Source organism: Dromaius novaehollandiae, chromosome 2, assembly GCF_036370855.1.
Source record: "Dromaius novaehollandiae isolate bDroNov1 chromosome 2, bDroNov1.hap1, whole genome shotgun sequence".
Classification (NCBI taxonomy): domain Eukaryota; kingdom Metazoa; phylum Chordata; class Aves; order Casuariiformes; family Dromaiidae; genus Dromaius; species Dromaius novaehollandiae.
Window position 1 is genome coordinate 61,072,064 of NC_088099.1, and position 21,015 is coordinate 61,093,078.

A 21,015-nucleotide genomic window follows, 5' to 3' on the forward strand; every position below is an offset into this window, starting at 1 on the left:
CAAACTGGTGACGGATTCCATATATACATGCATAACCCACAAGCTTCAGGAGCATTTAGCATCTAGCAGTTGATCAGGTTTTCATTCATTTTCAATCATTTCACTGAATTCTGTCTCCTAGTTTAGTCACTGAGCTGTTTGTCAGAGGTTATATTTAAAAATAAGCTGTCCAAGAAGATTGGCAGATGTTGCTCTTCCCGATATAGAATATTTTCAAACTGTTGATTTCATGGAACAAGCAAGCAAAATGGAAAGGAAAAACATCTGTCTGGCAGTTAATAGCCTATGGTTTATAGCTTATTGTTGTATCCTGTTTTACAGCCAAGTAAGTGAGCTCAGAATCTAGCCATATACATTAACAAGGCATTTATGTTCTAAGAGTGGGATTTCAAAAGGCTCCTAAAGAAGTTAGATACTTTTCCCTTTGCTATAAGTCAACCAAAACATTGGTGAGTCCCATAGAAAGGTATATAAATACATCAGGGGAGTCAAGAGGGAAAGAGTAGAATGAAGAAGCTGAAATTATCTTTTTCAGGGAAAGGATAATGAGAGAGGGAGAGAAAGAGAGAGAGGCATGCAAAAATGTCTGTGAGCAAAAGATTGTAATCCTTCCCGCTTCCTTTTTCGTAGCTGATGTGTCTTTGAGCACTTCCATCTACTGCTCAGGATCTTGGGAGCACCCAGCTGTCTATCAGCATCTCTTTCTTTGGTGGCTGTCTCACTACAGCTAGAGATTCTAGCCTGCCATTTATCAACAAGGATCAAGCTAAAAAATAGGAAGAAAAAAACTTGAAACATAAAGAATTCTAGCAAAATGGGAGACTTGCTTATTCATAGATGTTAAAGGCTGGAAAGGACTACCAGATCATTTAGTCTGACCTGCTGCATAGCAAAAGACATGGAAGTGCTTTCCACTTCCCAAGCCAAAGAGCTAAAGCATATCTGCCAGGAAGCCTTGAAAGGAAGAATCCAAGAAACACAGAATCCCACAGACAAGACAATTCTGTCCCTTTGAGTTGGGGGCAAATGCCCCATAGATCTCAGACAGGAAAACTGTGGGACCTGAACAGAGCTGGGAACAAGTAAGTTACTGCTACACAGTAAGAGCAGTGAGAAGGGCATTTTATTTGCAAAAGTTGCACTTCTCTACAGTTCTACCTTCTGAGCAGATGGCTGCAAATGACCTAAGACCTTAGAAAATTGAATCGGTGAAAGGATCATGTTCAGATTTGATTATATCTAATTGCTCAAGGCACAGAAAGGGTAAACCTATGTGTAGCCACAAGTCTCAGTTTATTAAGTGAATGTGTGTGGCAGGAACGCATAAAAAAAAATTCACCTTTGTTCAATTTTATGGAATTTTCATCACAAAACTTTGTACTGACTGACTAGACTAACAAACACATTTATTTTCTCTGTTGATTTCTTAACTAAGCAACTTCAGATATTTGTTCAATGTCAGATCCCCATTCTCATTTCTTAGAACAAGTGGCTTGAGTTTTATGGTATTTGTTTGAACAGGAAATAAAATGGTCATTAGGTTAGCTCACATCATGAGCTACCAAGTGACTGACCACTACAAATCTCTGCTAGCTGTGCTGCTGATTTGTTTTTCAAAAATCCTACTCTGGTCCAGTTGGTCACTGGAAACAAATGCCAACTTGTGAGCATATAAGTTAAATGTTTTCTAATTCTCCCCCTCAAAATTCTGTCAGAATAATACCACGGTTCTGTGGACCAAAGATGTGTTTGAGGCAAAGATGCCACATTCTGCAGAGTAAGCCATACTTAGAAAAAAAAATCACTACTTGTCTATATAACAAGTTATATTGAACTTCTGGATAAATTTGATGTTCTTCCACTTCTATTACGATGCCAGTACTAATCATTTTACCTAGAGAGTCCTCTGGCTGGAGAACACACTTAAGCTGTAAACTCAAAAAGTCATTCAAATAGAAACTGAGAATTAAGAGTCAAAACTGGTGATAGAAGTCACCTGTAGGACATACAGCCTTTGCTCATCTGCTAAAGCTTTTTATATTGACATACTTCATATTTTTTCCGCCCAGCCATCTAGCAAACAAGTATTTTATAAAACCTCTTTGTTTTATATGAATCATGTTTTCAGGTTGCTTGGGGATATGTCAACACAGCCCATAGATTTTGTGCTTCCCTTGTAGTTTTCTAACTTTCAGGAGGTCAGAAGGTACCTACAGCAAAAACAAACCTTTGATAAGGAGATTTTTTGCAATGCTTTACCTCCCCAAATTGTAAGAGTAAATATAAAAATCTAGTATGAATTTATGGAGATGCTATTCTTGCTTTTATATCAAAGTTAATGATTTTCTCCAATAAGTATAATTACAGTAGAAGTCATTATAGTAGAAGTCTCTCAGGCTGTGATACAGACTCCAGGCTAAAGTCACGCATAAAGCTGGACTGTGCAAGCACAAAACTACTACTTGAAATATCTCTGCCAATTCTCTACATTTATCTTCCTCTTTTAAAGGAAGAATAATTTTCCTTTAAAAAATTAGAGCTGTATCTGCCCAGAAGACCAAGAGCTTGAAAGTCCAGAAGTACTCTTGTAGAAGTTTTCAAAATGCTGGATGGGGTGACACTCAAGGCACCCACGAGGGATGTTAGCAGTGCTACCAGTTGCCTCAGGGTAAGAGGAAAACTCTGCTAAGGAGTTTTCATTCTTACAGCCCTGTGGACAGACAGCTTTTGGGAAGCAATTCAAGCCCAACAATAAAGAGATCCGAAGGATTTCTTCAAAGCAAAAGCAATGGAGAAATACAAACACACTCTTGAAAATAGACTTGAGCATAAGCTATAACTTAAATACTGGAGAGGCTTTACTCTAATTCTGATTTGCCCAAGTTTTTCCCTGAATTTATAAGACATGATAACATTGAAATGAAACCTCTTTATTTCTTTAATGGCAAGCCTTGGCTCATACAGGTTTTCTGTCTAGTAAAGTGCAAAACGCCAAACAGACTAAACTCATGGTTTATGAAAGGCAGTTCATTCAAGAAATGAAACTGTTTCAGTCAGCAGAGAACAGAGAGTAATTCAACAATTAAATAGGCTCTTAATTTTCCTTTTAGCAATAACTTACTTTTGTAGAAAAAAAAGAATGAAAACTGTCTTTTGTATAATACATTTTGTTTGAAGGAACATTCTCTGTAAGAAGTTTATCCTTATCCTTCCAGATTTCATAAAAATGTCTACAATTTAATTCAGTCTGACAAAAGCATTGTGAAAATCTACTAGGCCATGGACAGAAAGTATTTCCCACTTTTTATCAGTATTGTTAGTGATAATGATCATTGAGTGGCCCATCTACCACAATTTATCAGCCTTGCTGAGTAAGATTTTGCAAGACTGGTTTATTAATTCAGTCAGTCAAATGAGAAGCCACAGCTGAACTGAAAACATAGTTGGGCACCGGATTTTTTCAGATGAATAAAAAGAGAGCTACAGCTTTTCTTTCTTACATGTAAGAAAAACAAACTAAATGGAACTGTCAGTTGTTTTTACTTCTAGCTGACATGTCAGTGAATAATGAAAGCTATCACTGGTAACCCTTTCATCTGATGTTCTGCTACCATAAAATAATTGCGATAGGCCCAAATTATATAACCTAAATTTCAGTAGGAAATTCAAAATTGTATTTATTTAATCCATAATCACCTATGTGTTGTTAATCATGTTCCCTGTTTAATAATTAGTACCAATTACATAATTTGCAGAGTAGGACCTGAAGACATGTCTGTTAGAGTGTAACAGACATTTATAAAATTTCTTAACATTTCAAATTCGTTGTAAATCATCAATTGAGCACTATAGTGCTGCCTAAGAATTCCTTTCTTTTTCAGCCATAAAATCTCATATCATTCATTACTCCTGCTGCATATATTTATTAGTTCATTGTAAAAATTAATTGCTCCTCAAAAGGAAAAAAAGCAGACTTCTTCTGCACCACTTTTTATCAAAATGCTTACTTCCCCCCGAAAAAACTATGGAAATTGGAAAATGGAAAAATCAAAAATGAATTTCATTGTTTCACTCTCTTTTGATGTTTTTTTCTAAATGTTAGTGAACATGTTTTTCAATACTACTGAAAGTATGTGTGGAAATAAAAAAAATCTTATTCAAAGAAATAGTTTGCTGTGGTTAAATTTTAAAACTTAAATGCTTAAAACTTTAACTTCTGTTCAAGTGAGATGGAACTGAATGTGCTTAGGAATTTAGAAAGGTAACTGAGCAGTGTGTATTTTTAGTACAAATTAATTCTTTTCTGTTTAGGAAGACTAAGTGAATATGGTTGCAACATAAGATGTATTCCTTTTTGCTTGGTATTTCAGCTGCTACAGAGGTTTCCTTTTCATTTGATGTTGGAAATGGACCTGTGGAAATCGTCGTCAGGTCTCCCAGCCAGCTTAACGATGACCAGTGGCATCGGGTCAACGCGGAGAGGAATGTCAAACAGGCCAGCCTGCAGGTAGACCAGTTGCCCCTGGAGGTGCGGAAAGCACCAACAGAAGGACACACACGCCTGGAACTGTACAGCCAGCTCTACGTTGGTAAGATGCAGGGGCGGGAACCAGGCTTCACTCTCACGTACTGAATTCTCATTGCCTCGTGTTAAGCAGCAGTTAGTTTAAGGTGCAGTTTCCCTCCTGAAGCCCTTGCTTGACAGCACACACACAAAGAAAAAGAAAAGCATCTCCATAATTATAGAAATAAGAAGATCAACTAAGAGAAAACTATTCTATGCTGGTAACTTGGCATTTTTGTGTTCCTTCCTATGCAGCTCATGCTGAAAAGTGCCTCTAGCAGGCAGTAGTGCCAAACTCCCTTTTTGCAGGGTCTCTTTCTTGCATCCTCCTATTTGCCATGGAATTGAAACAATTCTGAGAAGATCGTACCAGGAATACATGTGCCTGCAGTGCCCATCCTGGTAGTGCAACACTTAACAGCTTCCTTAGGTTTGCTCATTGCCCATGCTTTTGCATTCACTGCTCTCCCTGCAGTCTTTTTCCTTTAAGTCCTATGGGCTGTTTGCCCATTTGATGTAGTATAGCATGACATTGTATCACAAAAATGGATCAAGTTAGTCCAGCTGCTTTCTGGAGTTGCTAGCCTCCACTGCATTTTGGATATAATATTCTGGCAGCACTTGTGTTTCTCTAGTTGTTAGCCCTGGAGCTGTGAAGCACAGACATGCTGCATATCATTAGTTGGAATCATATTTGCATTAAATAATAAGCAAAGAAACACTTTTCTACTTCTCTAGATATCTGTCCAGAGGAGAAGAGGTGAGGGGGAAAGAAAAAAGAACATTATCTCATTTTTTTCCTTGTTAGCCAGGGTTCAACAGAAGAAATAAATTCTCTGGTAAATAGCAAACTGTCACAGCAAACTGTGTATGTGTCACCAGATGTGCGGTCATTATTAACAAGCTCAGATTCACCTTTACTTTTGACCATGACCTCAATGAAAGGCAGTTTCCAAATACCTGAAATATTATGTTTGTTTAGAAAACCTTTTAAAAGAGTCTTAACCTTTTAAAAGAAACACCAAGGATTTTGCTGAAAACAGGATGAGCTGCAGAGTTCTTGGGGAATTGCTAATAATTGTTAATTGTTATAGGTAGTTTTGAATTAACTGGTACACCAACAATGTTCAGAAATATTTAGTGTTTGCATTGCCTAAACATGAATATCCAAATCTGCACCAGCTTTTCTTTCTGAATCATATCCATTTCATATAACTCGGTGATTGGGGCACGCATCTCAAAAACAGTCTCTCTGATTTAAATTCTTACTGGGTCAGACAGAGAATTGATTTGAGTTAGAGTGCCCCAAATGAACATCCTGAACATCAGGGCTGGGAGAGTAATACTGAATAAGAATTATTTTGGTGCCTCCTGTTCTACTATCTGTAGACTAATTATCTATTCCTTGGGCCAGAGGGAGAGCATGAGGGATGATGACTTCACGTCCTATGGGCTAGGACACTCATCAGGAGAGGAAAGGAGGGAATTAGATCTATTAGGATTTATTTCCTCGCCACAGTGTACATTAGTTTACGTAGAGTGGAACTGTTCCAGAATGCCCTCTGCTGAGCATTGCCTCCCCTTACCCCAGATTGTCCATTTACCACCATTTGATTTGAAGCAGCCTACTCTCTTGATCTGTGTTTGTAGTCGTGTTCCCCACCCAGTTAAATATCAGTTTGTGTGCTCTGCTGAGGTGAGTGTGCAGATCTCCTCAGGAAAAGGGGGGGAATCTGCAGCATCTGCAGTAGTGCAGTAGCCATAGTGATGAAAGGAGGAGGAGAAAGAATGAGAGCCACTTGCTGTTATTTGTCTGTGTGTTTTAGTTTTTTGGTTTTTAAGCCCCAGACAAGGCATTTGCTAGCTGAAACCACATTTTTCAGCAGGTATTTACCAAGGAATAAAAAAAAGAACAGTTCTTAATGACTGCTAAGAAAAGCCGTCCCGCTCCAAATTTTCAAATGCAGCTCTTCAGTGTTACTTCCTTCACCCTATACTCAGGCAACTAAACAATACACCTGATGCTGTTTGGAAATGAGCGTCTGTATTTCCTATTGCAACTGAGAGTGAGGATTTAAATCTTTTCCCCATTTCCCTATCTTAGCTTTGAAAACTGTAACACTACCTAAAGTATTATGGCGTTACTATTAGCATCCATCATCACTAATCATATGGAACATAAAGCTGTATCTTAGCTATAGAGCCAAGCCTATTACTTTCATTGTTTTCTCTAGAAATCTTGAGGTTGAAAAGAAAAGAAATCCTCCAGCAGATGACTGGAGTTTCTGCTGATGTAATCAGCCAAGGCACCTACTATTTATACTTATTTCTGGTATGGTCTGAAAGCTAAGATTTGATTGTTTTCAATTTCATTAGGGCATGGGAATTCCTTGGCTGTTCAGAGAAGCCACTTCTTTCCAGCTGTCGTCACAAGCTTGGCAGGATAGTTCCCATAAAGCAACAACAATAAAATCTATCCAGTGTCATCCCACTGTTTTGCATTCCCTTTCAGGTGCTGCCGGAGGCCAGCGGGGCTTTCTAGGTTGCATTCGTTCATTGAGGATGAATGGGGTGACGCTGGACCTGGAAGAGAGAGCAAAAGTCACACTGGGGGTGAAGCCTGGCTGCTCTGGCCACTGCACGAGCTATGGGATGTACTGCGCAAACGGCGGCAAATGCGTCGAGAAGTACAATGGCTACTCTTGTGACTGCTCCAAAACGGCCTACGATGGACCATTTTGCATAAAAGGTAAATGCCTTCATGCAGGAGGCACAGTATGGGAGGAGAAAAAACACAGCAGAATCAATGCTTCAACTTTTATTAATTAAACAAGTAAATCCTGTTTAATACTTCTTACAATCGAGTCAGATTATACTCCCAGGGATTTGTATGTGATGATTTAAAACTAAATCTCTCATTAGTGATAATGTATGTTACCTATTTAAATCAAATAACACAACAACAAAAGTAATCAGGCATGCCTGTACTCATAGCGTGTCTGGCAGACTGTATTCCATAGTCCTGAGCTATTGAATAATAAATTCCTACTAGCATAATGTAATGCTTATTCCTTTAGACAAATATGAATTTAAGCAAAAGCTACCTATTCTGATTTAGAAATGTACTTGGAGATACATAGGTGTGAAATCTGGGTTGAATATTTTATAAATAGGTGGGGAGGCAGCATTTGGATTCAAAATTCTTTCTGTTCATAGCCAGATCATGTCCTTAGTGGTTCAAATTGGGTTAGAGATTGAGCTTGTCAGGTTAAGAGAAGGTACAGAGCTCCCAAATACACACTAGTCCTTGGGAAATGCCAAAAGCATGGACCGAATTATCAAAATCAGTGATCGTAAGAGACCATTTTACTGCTGACACATATGCCTACATACGGAAGAAAAACAGGAAGGGAGTGAAGGACAGAGGGTTCTTACATGCTAAAAAAAAGTGTGGATGAAGGTGCTTATTTATTTCCATATGATTTTGTTTATTTATTTTGACTGGAAATGATTGTAACAAAGTAAGTAGTAATGGGAAATACAGTTTCCCAAATGTTTGCACGGTTTGCAGATTTTGTGGCCATTCGTTTCCTTTACATTTCATAGGATGTTCCCAGTATATTCTCCAAATATTTTTTTCAGCACTTTGAAAGAATTCATCACATTTTTCTGAGATACTAGTATTTCTCACCAGCTTTCTTTCACTGTGTTTTTATTGGAATATAAAATCATCCAGTCTGTTGCTTTTCCTAGGCATTTCTAAAAGCTGTCTCACAGGGTTGTAATCCTACAGCTTTAGCTAAAAAAATGTGACCGTTCCTCTCGTAGGTATCTGTGACATTAAAGGAACTTCTAGTCTCATGAACTGCTCTTCTGCTTTTGAGTTACCCACCATACCAGGACTCCTGCTGGCAGGCTGGGTCATCAGTGACCAAATACCCTTAATCAATTCATCTTGCCAGTAGGGAAAAGCTCCTGTCCTTTGGCATGCTGTTCCCCAACTCCTTCATAACTTCTCGTCTTTTCAAAGACATGCCTTGCGGGTTAATTTGAAAATATCCATACCCTGCTCCCTTCCAGCCACACTTAGAAGAAATTAAGTGTTTAGTAGAAAGAGCCAGTCATGTATTTTCTCCTCCTGTGCTTCAGCCTATATCCACCTTCATTTCATTGTATCAGAACACAGCTTTGCCCATGGTGTACAATAGCTCGTACATTGGAACATCCTCTTCTACAAGCTAAAAAGTCATTTTCACATCACCAGATATTCTGATGAATGATTTTTTATAAATTCCAGTAAATTTGATGTATTTTTAGTGCAGCTGAAGGGAAGCATGCAACTGCTGCCCTACTTAATGGCTTCCACTGTGCTTGCGTACCAGAATTTCATCGTTTCAATATGCTATGTTGCTTCGAAGACAAATATAAAACATGTCCATCACATCCATGACTGTAACTCTTGGGAATTTGAATATAGTGAGCTCAGTTAATTTAGCAGACGTTCTAACGAGTCTGTTACGAGTTGAAGAAGAAAAGTAATACACATTTAGCATTCCTGTTCTCCAGTGCAGTTATGTCTAGAGGAAACCCATTTGGGCTGCAATTGTGTCAGTCTCTTATAAAGGACATATATTGACTCAAAAAAAAAAAAAAAAAAAAAAAGAGAGAGAGAGAGAAGAATTGCTTCCATATTTGGCGAATTTACTTTTTAATATTTTTTTCTGTATTACTGAAATTCATCACACTGGTTTTTACTTAGGTTTTTCTGTTTCTCATAAGGATAGGAAAACCCCAAACTTCTGCCAAAACTAGCTGTAAGCTAAATGTTTTATTTTTCCAGGATGTGGTTATGACAGGATTAAAAATACCATGAGGTGAATGCCCGAGAACCTAGCACAGACAAGCCCTGGTTTTGGTTCGTCTCTAAGCACTGTTGTAGTAATACCTGTAATAATCATTATAGGCTTTATTCTCCTTATAGGCCTCCCAGTCTAGCCAAAGGCTCAGCGTTTTGGCAGTAAGTTTAGGCATTTTTTCTCTTTTGGGTCTCGCATTGCTTATAAAATTTGGAATATACCGCAACCACCATTTTCTAGAGCAGGAGACTGAGAATTTTGAGATCAAATCTTTTGGAGTGACCTCTAACTTTGGCTGTCTCCACTTTTGGCTACCTGTGTTTTCTGTATCAACACTCAAGTTTGCCTAAGTGTCAAGTACCCAGATCTTCCACTGAACGGATGCAGAGTTATGCCTGCTTAGAGCCTCAGAAAATCAATTCTGAGCATCCATATGTTGGCCCCCTGGCGTCTTCTGTAGACATTGGTCCAAATGATTTGCCTTAGGTCACACTGTCGGAAGTAAAACCAACAGCTGCCATCCAAAGTAAAACTGAGAGCACAGTATTTGCAGGGCACGGCTGGGCCTCGTGGTGTGATGTGACGCAAAGCCCACAATAAAACTTGCTGTAAGCCACTGCTGCTGGGCTGCGCTGAGCCGCGTGACGGTATTCACGCTAGCACGAGGCTCTCGGCACTGCGCTGTGTCGGGCAATTTAATCATGATGTCAGATCTCTGCTTTAAATATCAAAGCTATTCCAGGCAAGTTAAAAATATTTCTCTAAATCCTTAAGAACTAATGTGCAAAATGCAGATTATCAATTTCCTTTCTGTTAGTGCTGAAATCCAACATACCTGATTAGAATAACCCCAAGTATGGTTTCCTGTGGATGACTTCAGGGGCTTCTCTGTAAAAACAACCATGTGGCACCAGAGCAAAAGTTAAAGGATAAATTAAACACAAAATAGGCTGTGTTTGGAATGTCCTGTGATCAAAATAATTGTAAAACCTCTGAAACAAATGGTGCTGATAATGAGATCTTTAAAACAATTCAGTTTCAGCCCATTAAATTTTACATTGTAAATTTAACTTGCATTAAGTCTTTTAAATTGAGTAAAGCACTGGAACATCTTGTAAGTGTTGCCAAACTCCCAAGATTTTTGAATGAAGAGGATCTTACCTTCTATTTCTAATAACAGTTCCTGGAATCTTATAGCATAAGCTCGTGGTCCATGAGACAAAACTAGATATCTTTACTAGATACCAAGAGAAAAGATAGAATAGTAATTGACAGTGAAATAAATACTGGCAAAACAGTAGAGTATATTTTGCAAAATTTATTGGAGAAGAGCAGGGAATCTTTCACATCACATACACTTCAAATATAGGTATACAAAATTTACCTAAATTATATTTTTACATATGCAGACGAAAGCATCCCAAATCTGTTATTTAATTTTTCATTAATGCTTTGACATTTTCCCCATTCAAAAAGTATTGAAATCTCTGTAAAAATATTTTTGAAGAATATGTTCTCTATTTTCAAGCAACTCTGTTCTTTAAAGAAAGGGCATAGTTGAATATTGGTGTGTCATTTATGGTTTTTACCTGTATCACAATATGGAGTTGGATGCTCTGATGTTTAGTGAGCAGTTTGCAGGTATAAGAGAATGGTGATTGCAAATATATTTTCCATAGCTAATGACATTATTTGATACTCTCATCAGATCCTGTAATCCCCTGCTGTCATTACAAAACACCACTCATTTCCTGTGCAATATTTCTTTCGTAATACAAATGAGTTTTTATCACTTGTGAAAATAAAGAGGCCGGCTCCAGCAGTGACTGCACACCAGCAGATGGTGTTGCAGGGAGAGGCGATGCTTCCCGGACCGTTCCAGTCCCTGGTCTCCTCTGGGCAGCCCATACCAATCACAGGGGCTCTCACAGGGCCTCTTGAGGGAATGCAAAGGGGGTCTAATGCACAATAAGCAAGATTATTTTGCTTTATTACCTGTACCAGGAATTCAGTTCAGCTGTCAAGAAAGAACATGGTTAATGCTTTGCACTAGGACTTGGTTTTGTTACTTTTATTCCTTTGAGTAAGGAATTTTCCATCCTGAGTGGCTCTGTTGGTTTGAGGGTCGTTAGAACCAGACTTTTTAAATCATCACATTGAAATCAATAAGAGATGTTTCAAGAGAAATATAATACTCAGCAGGAGGGAAGGGTGGCATAAAACATCACCTTTGATTATACCACAGTCTTTTCCTCCCACTGCATTTAATTTGCCACAGGAAGCTTTTCTTAGCTAAAAATTTTCTTTCAATGGTCAAGTCGCATGACCACTCCCATGCATGGCATGGCAATCTTTTGGGGGTTGACTACATAGAGCAGGAGCTAACAGAAGAAGCGACAGGAAAAATTTAAGCAAATAAAGTATTGTTACTATCAGGAAATCACCACAGAATGTTTTATAAATAATCAATATGTCTCAGAGTAAAAACAGACCTTGCATAAAGTGGATTTTTTTTTTCTGATAAAATCTATGCTTAGAATCATGGATTGATGAATGACAAGAAATTGTGTTGTCTCCGGCCTGATTAGCAGCAGGTGACACATGATTAATGTAGTAGCCTGAAAATTTTTTTACAAGGACAAAGTGTGAAAATACAGTCTGACATCTGTTTTTACTTTATTTTTGTTTTGTATTTGGGGCATATTCAATTGGCTTCAATTCTCCTTTCACTGCTCTGAGAAATTGTTATGAGGAACAGCTGCAATGTTTCTGCAGTCCTGCAGATTGCTTTCTGACCTTTCCCTGCCCTTTGCTTAATCATAAATTCTCTTTTTTTCCCCCCACAGCTGTCCTCCTATCACCATAAAAGCATTTCTGAGAAAATAATTAATTTTTGTTCCTTTAGAAAACAAACCCTCTCCTTCCTTTAAACAAAAAATAGTGAGGGTCAAATGCTGAAATGGGTATGCCGAGCAAGTGGCAGCAGTGTCATGTGGGGGGTTCCCTGGGGAGAAAGCATTCCTCCTTTGGGTTTTGAGGTGCTGTGGATCACCTTTAGGAGAAGAAAATGCCCACCACCAAGACAGCATAGCAAAAAAAAAAAAAACATTAAAAAACATTAAATAACTGGTGTTTGACTCAGGTGCCTTCAGGTGTTCTGGAAGGGTAAATTCAAAGTTTCCCAGTTTCTGTGCCGTTGCTCAATTTGCATGAGCAGACATGAGGTAGAAGAGCAGTGTATACACTTTTTCTCCAGCTCCTTATGCAATCCTTATGCCAAGCCCAAACTGAACTCCCTCATGTCTGTGTTTATATTTGCGTGAACCCTGAAAGCACTTATAATAACACTGTTACAGTTAGATTTCCTTTCTCTCTACCTACCATCTCTGCCTCAAAGAAAAAAAATCAGCCTTTTATGTGGCTTAATGGATGCTAAAAAGACGAGCAGGTCTGGCTGCTCTGGCACGTCAGTGAAACACCTCTGCACCCTTCCACAGACTCTCACAGACTGACACTCGATCATCTCCGAATTCTGCTCTGGTTATACCCATTCAATTTCCTTTAATTTGCTGGTTGCAAATGCATTTCCTTTCTTTACTCTAAGTAACGTGGAGGTGATTATTCCTGTGTTTTAAGGTAACTAACTTTACTTTTCATTGCTTGCACCCCAAGAACCTGGGAAATCAGAGGAACTTTCTTCCCCCTGCCCCTTCCCCGAAGAAAGAAAAGAAAATGTGCTATGCACAGCAAGATCACAGTCTGTTAACCAAAACGTATATAAGAAATTTTCTTCAGGTTAGAAATGTTAGGCTCCCAGTCTAGTACTTACTAGACTGAATACTGTAGAGGGTCAAGCTTTTCTACCTATGGATCAGACTTCAGGACTGGAGTCCTGGCCTCTGCTGAAAAGCAACAACTACTTCATGTCTATTGAGTATAGATATTTAAACACTAGAAAAAATGTATGTTCTATAAAACTATTCCATTTTTCTGTCCTGTCAATACTGCCGTATTAAATATGCACAGTTTGTGCTCCAGTGCTTTGAAAATTGCATTTCACTTAAGTTGCAAGAATGTTTTTATTGGAAAAAATATTTTATTTTGTTTTTAAATCAAAAACCACCTTCCCTATACTACTTACATATCTCAGTGAGATAGAACCAGATTATAAACTGAGCTTGCCAGTCTATCATCGATCCATAATGCACTTCTAATAAAGTGCAGAGATTTCTTATTCTGTATACAGAAAACAAATAAATAAGGATAATAACTTCAAAAAATCCTAAGCCTTGGCTCAGAAAATGTGATAAACTTTCAATTTCTTTGTCAGCTAACTATAATAGGCCTGCTCTGGTATCATTACTCACTGAATGCAGATATTTTATGAAAGATCAACAGATCAACCTCAGCAGCATTGTTGGCTGCTGAGGGCCTGAGTGCCTGTGCGCGAGCAACGGCCAGATTTAAAATTCTCACACCGGATACCCACCTGAAATATTTATACACTTGTATGCTACTGAAGTAGTATTGGCATCTCACAAGCTGGTAAGGTACTTCTCCTCACAATAACTCTGCGGCGCAAGAAAATGTTGTTATTATGGTAATACAGACAGCGAACAAGATAATGAGGGAAGCAACAAACTGCTCACTTTGGGAGTGGATACTTGTGGTACAGGAAGGTATTGAAGCCAGATCTCCCGAGTCAAAATTGTCACTCAGAACACTGTGCAATCATCAAATGGCAGTCTCCAGTATTTCTAAAATGGATCTTGCAAAGCTATGAGTTTTTCTCTGAGGTTACCTAGAAAGCATCTCCAGGGACGTGCTGGAAACCATGAAACCTGGTTTCATTACAGTTTTCTTCATCCATATCATTTTATTTAATGGGGTGTTTTAACCGTTATGGATATTTGCATTAAAAGGGAGCGGAATTTTCATTTAGATTCAGCAGAGAATACACAGAACAGGTTGCCATTCCCTTTTGCTAAGCCTGCTGTCCTAGACATCAGTTCAAACTGCTGTAGCTATAGAATCCATAGATCCATAGTGACTTCCGATCAGCACAGAATGAGCCACAGCTGAGATTCGTCTGACATTGTTAGGCTTTCCTTGGCGTATATCCTTCTGTCCAGATAGAGCAAAGCAGAATAAAAGGCACTTCTATATATGTATGTAAATATATGTAATATATAATATATTTATAAAAGGCTATTGTAGATTATCTCCCTAGGCTCTCTATGTAGTTAATGGAGGTAGAAACAGTGGTTCCTGCAAAGGAGACTCAGAGCTCAGCCTCACTCAGGTACACTGAATTGTTTCCTGGTTGAATCTATCTTTTGGCATTGACTAGGGGACCTAGTCCCCTACATTGCTTGTAGGTGCAATGATTCAGATGATGTAACCCCATCTTCCATGGCACTCATCCAGTTCTACTGAAGGTATGGACTTTTGTACGTCTTTGTGCGAACTTTTGATCAGCCCCATAGTTTCACTGGCACACATTAATTTTTGTATTCCCCAATTCTGATGGTCATTTGTTCAAGAAAGCTTGCTTTATATTGAGCACTTATATATTTATACAGATGAACCAAACATTCAGTGGGTTTGGATTGGTAGTTTCAATGAGCAATTGCTGTATTTTACTATTCTACTCCACTCAGAAGAAATTCAAACATGCATCAAAAATGATTATAGTGATGACAGCCCAAGTACTAGACTTGATGATGCAGGAGGAAACCTTTAAATCTCAACTTCTCAGTTTCAGAAACTAAATATTGCGAGTTTGAGGGTAGAATAAGTGTTAAGTGAGTTAACCAGCTAAGCGATAGGCATGACTGTCTTCAGACCACTCAAATTCTCTCCCAGATCAGCAGCTGTGGGATTCTGACACTTTAGTGATGCCCTATGGTCAGGATGTATCTCAGCAAATAGTCTTAATCTTTGTGACCGCAGCCTGGAAGTAGCTGCAATTTCTGGTGCTCTCTAGTGCATTTTTTAGCCACAAGCCAGACAAGGCAGCTCTAGATAGTCTATATTCAATATTTATGGCTGTATAAGAGATCAAAAAAGAAAAGAAAAATGATGAATGGGGGCAGAGGTTTTGTTGGCTGGGCTGTCTAAATTGCCCTAGTAATCTCTGTGCAGGCACTGAGTGTGAGAGTGCCTCCAGTGAATGTCCTTGGTTAGGATTTGGAGGCCACTGCTGTTTATGTTCAGAAGCCTTATGTTCAGAGGCAAAACAGAGCATTAGGCACTGGCAGGCAGGATCAAAGAACAGTATTTTCAATTTACTGTATCTAACCATGGCTGAGGTTAGAGCCTCCAGATGGGATATGCTTACAGCTCTAAGCAGACATTTCAGTCAGATTTGTAAAATGAAGAGAGAATCTTTCTCTGCTGCAGTTTTCATGTGTGTCCTGGCCAGGCTTCATAGTCTTCGGGATTTTGTCACCAACTTCTGTGAGGCAGGGATTTTACCCCAGCGCAATGTTATCTACCATTAATGAAACTGCTTTGAAGGCCTAGCCTCAAAAAAGTCAAAAACAGTAATACCACAGAAGTAACCAGCGTTGCCTTCTCCTCCCTCCCCAGGTGAAAGGTGACACAAGCCAGGTCTTGAATTTCCTTGGAAAAATGTGAAATGACAGTTGTCAGACCGTGATAGCTATCCTAGTGCAGAAGATAGCTTCCACCTTTTGAAGTGCCACTCTTGAGAAGTTCCTATGTTGAAATGGCTTCTTTTTGTAACTCCACAGACCTGCTGCTTCTTTATTTATTAGGAGTAGTATCTTGTACTTGATTCATGACAATAGGCATGTGCAATTTTTCCTCTCCCTATTAACAGCACAGAGCGAATTCAATTCTAGCAGAGAGCGCTAAGTTCTGTGTCTTTTATGTGTGTCTCCAGACAGAAAATTTTTACGAAGTTGTGTTCAGCCAAACCTCTGCCTATTCACTCCTGGCAATGTTTTTCACGGGTGAGAAAAAAGTAATGGAGAAATAAGTTATGTTTGTGACTGAGTGTATCGCTAGCAGAGTCATTATAACAACCCAAGAAGAAAAGACACTGACATTTCACTCATGTCAAACAGCAGCAAAGGAGATTCAGGTCCCTACTTATATTTTCTCAGGTCTACAACACTCCTGCAGAAATGTCATGATATTGTTCAATTTTTTATAGCCTGCCTCAGGTGGAATTTTTGCAAGAAATGGGTTTTCATTGCTATTCGGCTTTTTCCTCCAGCCTTTCAACGCTCCTAGTCCCAGACAGAATGAGAGTGTATAAAAATAAAAATAGCAAAGTGGGAGAGGGAGATTGAGGAGCTGACCAAAGAAATCTGACCCTCTAAGTTTTTCACTTCTAGGTACATTTATGTTGTGCATGGAAGTTTTGAATCTGCTTTTGCTTCATCCCTCTTCAAATCAAAACCAGATAGATTTGTAAAATATGTACAGTTCACACTGGAGATACACATCTTGTTTGCTAAAATTGTTTCTAATGCTCCACAAATCCTATCCTGGGTTTCTCTACAAAGCTAGTCCAACCTTTATGTATTTGCAAAGTCTGTCAACAGAGCATGACTGCACTGCATATTGGTTTAGAAATAAGTGCTGCTATCGAAAGAAAACTGATTTGCTACCCCCACTTTCATTTCTCCAGGGTTTTTGTCTTGAAAGGGCAGTTTGCAGAGGAACCCTTTAGTATGCTTGATCTCCCAAGTCTCTTCTTTTCAGATACCTTGTTTGAAATACCCCAAAACAAAGCAGAGGGTGGTGTGTGGAAACCTGCTCTGCATTTCATCAGCAGGGCTTGTGCTTCATTTTATCTGAGTGTTCTCAGGCAGCTTGAATGGTTTGCTGAATGAAGGGCTTTGATGTTGTATCTATCAGTTTCACAAAGATGGCCTTTTTTTGGCCTCCAAGTAGGTAATTTCTTCACTGATCACCCCTCAGCATTTCAAAGTCTTTTTTACACCAGAGTTCAATATAGAGAAGATTATCTTTTGGCTTTTTCTAATATTTTCTAGTATTTACTGGAGTCCACTCCTGTGTGCTGCTGAGCACCATCCTGTGCACTGAGTCCTGCTGCAGTAGGCATGTCTGCTTCATTCAGCAAAGGATGTTAAGCATGTGCTTAACTATTTTGCTGAGCTGGAACTTGAGGGGATTCAGTATCTTGCAGATGATGGCCTAACTTACTCACACAACCAAAGTGAACTGTGTCCTTCCTCTTAAAAGAAGTGATGTGCATGTGAGGAGGAATTGAAGGCTCATTGCAGTAGCTTGCACACTTGTAATAGTACAGCTATACTGGAAATTACTTTCTTGGCATAAATCAAGTTAAACTTACTGAACATTCATTGCTCTGTCATGAAATCTTTAAGGAAAGAAACAAATCTTACCACTTCAGACAGCACTGTTTACTTAAAGCTTTCTTTGTAGTAATAAACATTTAAGTAGCAATTAAGAACATTTACAGCTGCAGAAAATGCATCCCACGCTTGCCCCTTCAGCCCTGCAGTGTGCGAGGCTACAGGTGAGTGCAACACCAGGCAATCCCACAGATTGCTCCCTAAAATGCAAGGCACAGCAAGCAGAGTGAACAGGCGGCAAGGGGGAAGGATACAAATATAATTCTGCATGGATACACTCTGGTCGTAAGTGCTGGGTATAACCAGGGCCTCGGCGGGAGCTGTGCTCCCTGCAGCGTCAGGCAGCAAGGCTGCCCTGTACCTCCGGCCTGCGGCTCTGCTGGCGCAGAGACACCGTGACTGGTGCAGCATCTGCCGGAGGATCTGCTTGTCTATGTCTTTTTTTCAAAATAAAGTAAAGCTATAAGCAGAGGTTGAAGAATAATAAATTAATCATTCATAGAGATATTTCTAAGCCAGTCTTGCAAATATTTAGAGCTGCAGTGTATACTACTTACGTTTTTAAGTGCTACCATTACCTTCAACACTACTCTTAATAGCAGAAGGCATCAAGGTTTTGGGGAAGTATTTTCAGGAGAGGGCCCTTAACTTTTAATCCAGAAGTACTTAAGTGGGTCTACTGCAAAATATAGCTGTTAAACTGAATTACCTGTCCCATAACTCTTTCAAGGTGATTTAAGATACCTCCTATAAAATGACAGTGATAAATCTATCAGAATGATCGAGTTATTTATAGCACCTTGGGATGACAGCTTGAGTAGTTATTTTATGTGGCTGCTCTGTGACAATGAGTATTATATTTTGAGTTTTGGAGAACTTTTATATGGTAACAGGAAACCATACTGCTTTTCCAGCGCTAGAGTTAGCAAAATTCTGAAAAGGAGCATCAGTGAAGTCTCTGGTAATACTACCCATCTTCTGTTTTCTCTGCTCAGCTACTCTGAATAAAGTCTGAGGACTCATTTCTGACCTGCATTGTATCACTACACAGCTTGTAAAATCAACATCTTGCTTCATATGTTCTGTGATAAACCTTTGCTCAGGATTGTGTAAGAGACATGAAGACTCCAAATGCAGAAGGGTATAAAATGAAATCTCTGTTCAAATAAAGACAGCATAATGTCTTTTCAGAAGTTTAGATGGATAATTTGGTACCAATCTGTTGGCTTTGCATTTATAAATCACTTATAAGGAAATACTAGAAGACAGAAGATTTTTTTCTTAGATGGTGGTGAACTCTGAACATTGCTTATAACCATTTTTATATACATTACTGATTTGCTATATTCATAATATTTATTCATTGTTCTTTAATCTATTATGAAATATTCATAAACATGCCTTGTTATTTAAGCTCGCATGTAATTTCAAATTTCCCTTAATGATGTTGCCCCAGATATTAAAGCCTATACAGAACTGCAGTATCTCTAAATAATGACTGTCTTAGGAAACCAGTCCAGCAATCACTTACAAGGCTGTGTGCCACCAATGGCAGGCAACTGTTTTTGTGATCGCCTTAGAAGGCTGTCGCAGTCATCTTTCACTGTAAGAATGTCAGTCTTGTATTATGTGTTTCATGTTAAGAAGTAGGCAGGACTGCATTATTATGGGAAGTAATAACAGTGCTTTTTCAACTGAAAGTATTAATTCTGCCAGAAGTAGTTTTATTTTCTGTCAACAGAATTGAAACATGACATTTTGTCTCAGAATGGCTTGAAAAACTTTGGCTGTTTAACAGCTCCTGGGAGTTATAGTTCAGATATCTCATGCCTTATTCTCCACCATGAGTCAAATTCCCTATTTACCTCCCATAAACCATCCTGCTTATGCAATTCTCTTGAAGTATTGTGCTAGCAGTGGATAATTTTCTGCTGTTGCATCCAATCCTATTTCAAAATTTTCAAGGCCTAGAATCTCCATCATTCCTTTGTGAGATTACACCAAGTCCACTAGAATTTGCTAGTTAGAATTTCTGGTTTTCCTTTTCCTTGACAGCGTTTGCTTGTAGTGCTTCTTTAATCTCTCTTCCTTGCACCTCCTTTTGAGCATCGTCTGCTGCAAGACCTTGATGAGAATAAAGAAAGCATGGTCTTCTGGTCTGCAGCATTGATACGAGACAAAAGTGTAGATTTCTGTGTGACCCAAAGGAAATCTTTCCATTGCTCTATGAATTCAGATATCCATCAATAAAATGGAGATACTGCTTTTCATTCTCCCTGGACAATTGTGAGGCTGCTGACCTAAATATTGGCAAAATGCTTGAATAATGCGGCAGTAGAAACACATACATATTAGTACTGCTCAAGTCCAGTAGTAATACGTTTTATCCAGAAGGTGTCAGCAGGTTCAATTTCTCTTTTTTTGCTCTTATTTTTAAGATGTTGGGGCATTTTTTGAAGAGGGAATGTGGCTTCGTTACAACTTCCACTCCCCAGGGACCAGCATGAAGGACTTAGTTAGCCGGACATTATTGAGTTCTACGGACCCTGAGACCACAGTGCCAGACCTCAACTTGAATAAAGAAGAGCTCAGCTTCAGCTTCAGCACCACCAAGTCCCCTTGTGTCCTACTGTACATCAGCTCCTATACCCAGGACTACATGGCAGTGCTTGTCAAGCCGTCTGGTAAGCTACTGCTCTGGGCTTTCTCTGTTGAAGGCATAGTTGATAATAACATTCAGCAAAGCTCTGAATCTCTTCACCCTTGCAGTGTAAAAGCAAAATGCATGGGGCCTGAACCTTTATTCTGTTTTTACGAGGTTTTGTAAACTGTTTAACTCAGTGTTTAATTCAGTGTTGACGAAACAAACAGAAACCCTGATGTAACAATCAGATCCACAGAATGAACTAGCACTACGGATAGGACAAGTAGGTATCCACATGTAGGCATCTGAATAAATGGTTCATAATTACTGAACTCATGGCAGTATCACTGGTAGTCAGTGGGAAGTGTTATGTGCTCAGCTCTTCTAAAATTCTGCCTGTCTAAAGAGGTGGTCAAAATATGAGTGTAGCATTATATGTAAGATCCTAAAATTGTCATGATGGCGGAAGGTTGTTTTTGGCCCACTTTCTGGTAGAGTCTCAAAACCCTATGTTATCTTAATTCCAAACAGTGCTGTAGTGTCTCATGGAAATCATAATTTGGATGATTTCTACTCCCA

At 38.9% G+C, this 21,015-nt stretch overlaps 1 protein-coding gene across 1 annotated transcript in view; it reads left to right on the top strand.

The window, feature by feature from the left end:
• The window catches only part of CNTNAP2 (contactin associated protein 2), a 1,147,482-nt gene that overhangs the window by 1,032,615 nt on the left and 93,852 nt on the right, over positions 1 to 21,015 (top strand). The window contains exons 17-19 of the mRNA XM_064506638.1: positions 4,371 to 4,589; positions 7,077 to 7,313; positions 20,231 to 20,476. Of these exons, the coding sequence (XP_064362708.1) occupies positions 4,371 to 4,589; positions 7,077 to 7,313; positions 20,231 to 20,476 (702 nt within the window). The remainder of the gene's footprint in view (positions 1 to 4,370; positions 4,590 to 7,076; positions 7,314 to 20,230; positions 20,477 to 21,015) is intronic.